The 6,142-nt window shown below is 36.7% G+C and overlaps 1 protein-coding gene across 1 annotated transcript; it reads right to left on the reverse strand.

The window, feature by feature from the left end:
• Positions 1–312: 312 nt before the first annotated feature.
• Positions 313–5,507, reverse strand: LOC110466649. Its single transcript, XM_021523289.1, has 3 exons — positions 4,958–5,507; positions 963–1,756; positions 313–738 (listed from the first exon to the last, which is right to left on the reverse strand). The coding sequence occupies exons 1-2, from the start codon at positions 5,177–5,179 to the stop codon at positions 1,322–1,324; spliced, it is 657 nt and encodes a 218-aa protein (XP_021378964.1). The 5' UTR covers positions 5,180–5,507; the 3' UTR covers positions 313–738; positions 963–1,321.
• Positions 5,508–6,142: the final 635 nt, after the last annotated feature.

Raw genomic sequence — 6,142 nt, forward strand, 5'->3', positions numbered from 1 at the left:
CCCAAGTCCGAATTTATGTTTGTAATTGGCCCCATTTAACGTATATATAAAAAAGTGAAAAGGAACCTAAACCTGCAAAACCCTAATGTGTATGCAAAGGTCAATCAGATAGTTTCATACGTCCCTGGTGTATGATTAGGATTTTCGGACGCAAATTTTAGTGAAATGATTTACGTATTGTGCTACTAGTGATACCTGTACTTAACGCTTGTCAAATACTTCTATGAGCAATAATGACAAATGATGAATATTTTAACAGAAAAATGCTTAAATTTGCATATATTACCAGAAGTGAAGATATCGAAGACAATGTGAAGGTATTTGTAGTTTATTGCAATAAATTAATCAACTTTAACATAAAACGACTAGATAAAGATATCATAATTTAACATGAACACATAATAAGTTACACATCCGCATCTAAAACAGTCTTCCGCTGATAAAGGTTATTTGAGGGTTGTTATCCTCGATCAGACGTGAAATACAGCACCATATTTATTTGTAGGTTAGAACATCACTATGACTTTCCGCGATATTTTCCCACTTGATGTTCTCAATGTCCTAAGAAAGAACCATTGTCTCTGTATTTGGCTCACAGAAACCGTTAAACACATCTTTTTCCATAAAAATATAAAAGTGTCCGTTTTATTGGTGGCTTGGATTTCCTTGAGGAAGCTTCGTTTTCATTAGACAATTGTTACAGGTAGATGACCAATCATTGCGTTGTTCTTTCCATAACTGAAAGTATAAAAAATAAAAGTTTCATTAGTCATCAGAGGACATCATCAAAACAATCAAAGTCAGTGATGTCACACTTTTAACCACATCGACTGGTGTTTTTTTTAATGCGTTGCTGTTTTGATTCAAATTTTACATAAATTATTTCTATAATCATACACGCTAAAATGTTTTTTTCTTATTTGATAATTCATGCAAACGAGTTTGATGAAAATAATAGCTACCTTATGATTCTGCAAGTAAAGCCCAGTCGTCTTTGTGACGCACTTCCGGTCAGATGCAATGTGACGAATTGGTCAATGTCCAGAAGTTCAGCAAACTTTTTAAGATGTATAGTCTTTCAATCGATTAAACAGCGTCAAGTTCTTCGTCTTCGTACGTTCTCTAGTGTTTGGGGGATTTCAACGATATCATATAAATCATAATTTGTGTCTAAATCATGAGCACTTTCGTTATTGCGCAATGCAACTCAATAGAGTTGTCTGTCACAATATTACGTCATATCCAGGATGATCGTGATTGTCGGTGGACATCAGAAGATACGGAAGTACCCGGGATTTGCCTTGCTCGATGACCACGTGACTTATATCGTGACCTCTATATCCGTCTGGTAACAGTCTGACTCGTCATAGCCGGAGTCTATAGACCGTTGTGCGCCGTGAATAATCTGAGGCTTTTTCATATCCGGAAGACTGTTTTGAGTATCACTTGAAGAACTGTCGTTTTTTCGTAGACTTTCCGTTCTGTGTGCTTTGCTACTAAGGTTTGTCTGACGGCTGAAATTGTCCTTGACATTCAGACATGTGTATTTCATGTTCGACTGTTTGTGAAGTTCCTCGTCTGAATCATACAAGTCCATATCGGAGAATGAATCTCGACTCCCGCCCAAATCCCCGTTGCTTTGACAAAGAGATTCCTTGCTTACACCATACAGTCGTCTTGACTTGATATCTTCTATCGTTTCGTTTAAGGTCAACAGTTGCTTCATCAAGGACAAATCCTGGTCCATCAGGGAAGCCTGGAAATAAATAAGACATTTTATTATTTTATAGTTAATTACAAGCGCATCGAGCCATGTTCGAGCAGTATTAAAACGTCTTATATCTTTGCAAAGATAGTATCTAAAAACATCTAAATAAATGAACACCATTTCAACTTTGTATTTAACATAATGTTTATTATCAAAGATCATCATCGTTCCCATACGAGCACCATTTCTAAGTAAGTCGTGTGGGAACGAGGATTCGTTATCAGATGATGGTCACCCCCTGCCTAGCTTTTAGTACCGGGTATACCCTTAATGACACAGGATGACAGAGCTAGTGAAAAGGCTGATGCCTTAATGATAGAAGATGAATCAAGGATGATTCGGCAAAACTAAACAAGAATTTGATGGCTTTAACCTCCTACACGGAGTCTTATAAACGCATTATCACGGCCATAAGTGTGGGAGCTAAACCAATCTGTGTGGTGTTTAAACTCGGAATCTGTAATGATTCGAGTAAAATAAACAACAACTCGTACGTCCATGTCTCCCGTATATGTGGTTTTAATCCCATTATCCTCGTTCACTCGAGTCTGAAGATTCAGATAACGTATGTTTAGTGTTGACATGGACAATCTGAACGCATTCCATTGCTCAGGCCAAGCGTTGATGGTTTAAAAACCTGCATTTGTAAGCGATTTATTGGCGTAATCTACATAATATTTCAATCGCGCTAACATAACCTGTGGTTCGAGGGCCCCCTGCTGAGATACAACAAATACTTAATTGTGTACAAAGGAGGCGTTATCAAGGGACGGAATCCCAAGTACTCGAGCCCAATCTCGGAAGTGGTTTTATTTCACACGATAGCTACCGCAATAAGGCAACTACAAAACAATACAACTATTCAGTATAAATCTCGACCCTTTAAGGGGATCATAAATACTTTTTCTGAAATATGGAAAACGGAATTTTTTGAAAATTTATTTTTGGGGAAATTTATATCGTTACCAATATTCTAGATTTTTATTTTTAAAGTCGTGTACGTGACTTGATAGCTATGTGATGTATTAGCTTCACGATCTTGCACTGGGCAAAAATTTAGATAATGGAATCCAAGATTTAAATTGGTCTGGAAAGTGATAAAACCCTAAAAATCTAAATGCCCGTGGGGTGGTTTTATTGTACCCAGCTGTGTCTCGCGTGATGTAGATATACAGTATACACTAGCACGTCACACTCACAGGCCAAATACTCATCTTCTCGAATGTCACAAAATGCAACATGGCATAAAATTGAATCTTTCACCTAAACTATAATCTGACGTGACGGGATGGTTGTTTTCACACCTGTATTGCCCAAGCTTCCATGCGGTGTAAAGTATTTCTCAATTTATTTACAGGTGAATCTAAATGCAAATAGCGTGACTTTCGAACAAGGCCACCTGCCGACCGAAAGGAAGTAGACGGTATCCGATGTTTCTATCCTATCCTAAATTTGATCGAGCAAACGAAATTGGGAACATCTGCTAGTTAGAAAAAGACAAATCAAGAGATACAATGTTTCTAGAATTTCCCCCCAAAATTTTTTCAAGCAGACAAGATTAGAATGTCTGTTTCCCGCGGGAAAAAAAACTAATTACAAAGTAATCGCAAAAATTGACCAAGAAGCATGCAACGATCTGAACACCTGCCTGACCAGTCGGACACGCGTTGCACACCTGGGCCTTTGCATGAAATTGCAATCAGAGTACAGACAGGTAACAAGACAAACCAGGCACTATCTGATTGTCTCATCTCCGTAACATCGTCAAGTTGTCGCGCTCGGTATATCACCTGTAGCGGTGTTCGCCTACATAATTATATAATACCTTAGGTAGAATTTTTGATTAATTATCGGTCAGTGCCCGTGGACCTAGTAATGGTAGCCGCGGGAATATAGGTGTCGTATTGTACTTCCGGCCAATGTCGTAAACTTTACGGGTGTCAGAGAAATGTGGACTTAACCCAGCGTTAGTGTGGAGCCCATTATACCACACTTGTTTATGATTATAGTTCCATGTTTACTAATAATAAGTCTGGCTTTTAATGTACTTGTGTACTGGAAAATAAAATACCATACAAACACCGTCTCGACTGGCATTTAGGCTCGACTCGCCAGTATAAGCGGTTGTTTGTTTTTGTGTTAATACATTAAATTAAAACTTATATTTCACAAACAAGGCCAGAATTCAAAGGTCTGAGAACAACAAACTGAACGGACCACCATTCCAATGCACCTGCTGATATTTTACCAAAAAAATGTGAGCTTGATTTTTTATATCATATGTAAGCACCTATTACTATGATTTGGTCATGTTTATTGGTCAAAATAGAGTTTCGAACAAAAGGCCGTGACAAAACAAAATAGATAGACTTGATAAGGAATCGATTCGTTAAATTTAAAACGTTATATTACTTAGATGAACTCGACAGATGTTGTTTACAATACGTTAACGTATTAACCTTTAGTCTTGATACAGTCTGATTTTCTATCATTACATTATCATTAAATTGTAACAAATATGATATGACAATATACGTCAATGTTACGAAAGGTTTGGTATGATTTATTTTATTCCCCGTCGTTATCAATTCAGGTCACGTACTAGAGGTACGTAGTGATTTTAGTAGCGTCGTCTGCGACAGATGTTTAACGTAATGTGAACAAGATTAAATAAAGCATATCAAGGTTGTTATTTTTGAAAACATATCGGGTAACATAATATCTAAATTTAAATCAAACGATTGCTAGTCATGCCGTCTTAAATAGATATTTATCATTAAAAATCCAGGTATTTCCGTCTTTGAGTGCTTACCATAAAACGTCGTACTTAAGATCTGATAGATGCTAGCACACTTCAGTAAGATTATATATCTAAATGGATCTAAAAATGACGATATTTATACACGATTAAAAAAGATTGATTATCTTGTGCCATCTGTATTCAAAATAACATATGGACTAAATTTGGTCTACATTTCAAAATCAAATATATACAAGTAAATATCTTCTCCTAAATATATCGTACCATGAAATAACCTAATCACATTGTATGCGTGACCATATTTCAAATTAAACAATGACTTTACCACACATACAAGTCATACGCTCTGTCACTGCATGAGAACCTCTGAATGATTATGAGAATGAGAATGTATACTCTCACGAAAGTCAAGTGTATGAAGTTCTCACCATTTCTCGCCGGAGTTTGTCCATTGCGGACTCTATGGACGACGCTGGTTGCTGCGACTTTGGCATTCGTTGTTTCGTTTCAATGTCCGATTTAATTCTGATCTGGTCTTTGAGATTTTCCGTGGCTTTCACTCGCTTAATGTAAAACTCCCTGCATGCGTTTGAGAATTCGATGGAGGCTGTATATTTGTCCGAGCCCGACATGTCCACGGAACCTTCCATGACTGCTATGTCCAAGGTTTAACTCACAATGTCCAGAAAAAGCACTGTCACTACGTTTTAAGTCCCAACAATTGAAATTGATGAGTCACACAGATATATATCTGTAGCGTATCAACAACTTATATCCGAAGGCTACCGAGTGTATGAGATCCCTTAGCGAGATTGTCCTTCACCGTCAGTTAATAGGAAAATGTTTTCGGTTGAGCAACTCTTCTCTTAAAAGTAGACGTAACACTCCGTTCGATAGCTAGTGTGTATCTGAGGTTTCTGTACGCCGTCGTACCTATATACAGTGTATATACGGTAACACTTACGCATGTGTGTATAATATATACAGAGAATGTCTCACATTCTATATATATACCTTTAAGGAAGAATTATTCTGAAAAAAGACCCCGTGACAAAATGACGGTCGCTGATTGGTTGAACGAGTTTTACTCTAACGTTGCGTTAAATACCTGTTAGGTGTCAACCTGTGCGAAGTATTTAGCACGTGTATGGGTAAAAAATGCCCTTAGCCAGTTTTGCATACTTAAAAATTTGCCTTTGTAACATAAAACATCTTTAATTAACAGGTACAATACAGGTGTGTCAGAGAGACATTAGCTAAAAAAAGGCACTCAACTTTAAATGTATGTCAGATGGGTGTCAAAGCTTTTGAAGTTTCTGCGAACAAACGCGTAATTTTAGCGTCGAGAAAACTTAAATTTATTATATTCTCAGTAAAAAAATTGACCTAAATCCTTTAAAAGAAAAAAAAATCAAACGTTTTTTATCGAACAATTTCGAAGCTTTTGACCAAATCTGTTTTAGAATATTTGAAATAAGATAACAAAGAGCTTGAATTCACGTAGAAAAGTTATATGATATTTGCCTCGCCTTGATTTTCTGTAAAGTTAAAAGAAATTATGAAAATATGCAGTGTAACTGTTATCCACTATAGATTACTGCTATTCATTCTTT

Source organism: Mizuhopecten yessoensis, unplaced genomic scaffold, assembly GCF_002113885.1.
Source record: "Mizuhopecten yessoensis strain PY_sf001 unplaced genomic scaffold, ASM211388v2 scaffold11139, whole genome shotgun sequence".
Classification (NCBI taxonomy): Eukaryota; Metazoa; Mollusca; class Bivalvia; order Pectinida; family Pectinidae; genus Mizuhopecten; species Mizuhopecten yessoensis.

What these genes read in the sequence shown, in the direction of transcription:
- LOC110466649 (XM_021523289.1), bottom strand. Translation starts at nt 5,179, where the DNA reads ATGGAAGGTTCCGTGGACATGTCGGGCTCGGACAAATATACAGCCTCC. An exon ending in ACAAACTCCGGCGAGAAATG is followed by an intron (nt 1,757 to 4,957) that starts GTGAGAACTTCA and finishes ATTTATTTCCAG; the next exon opens with GCTTCCCTGATGGACCAGGA.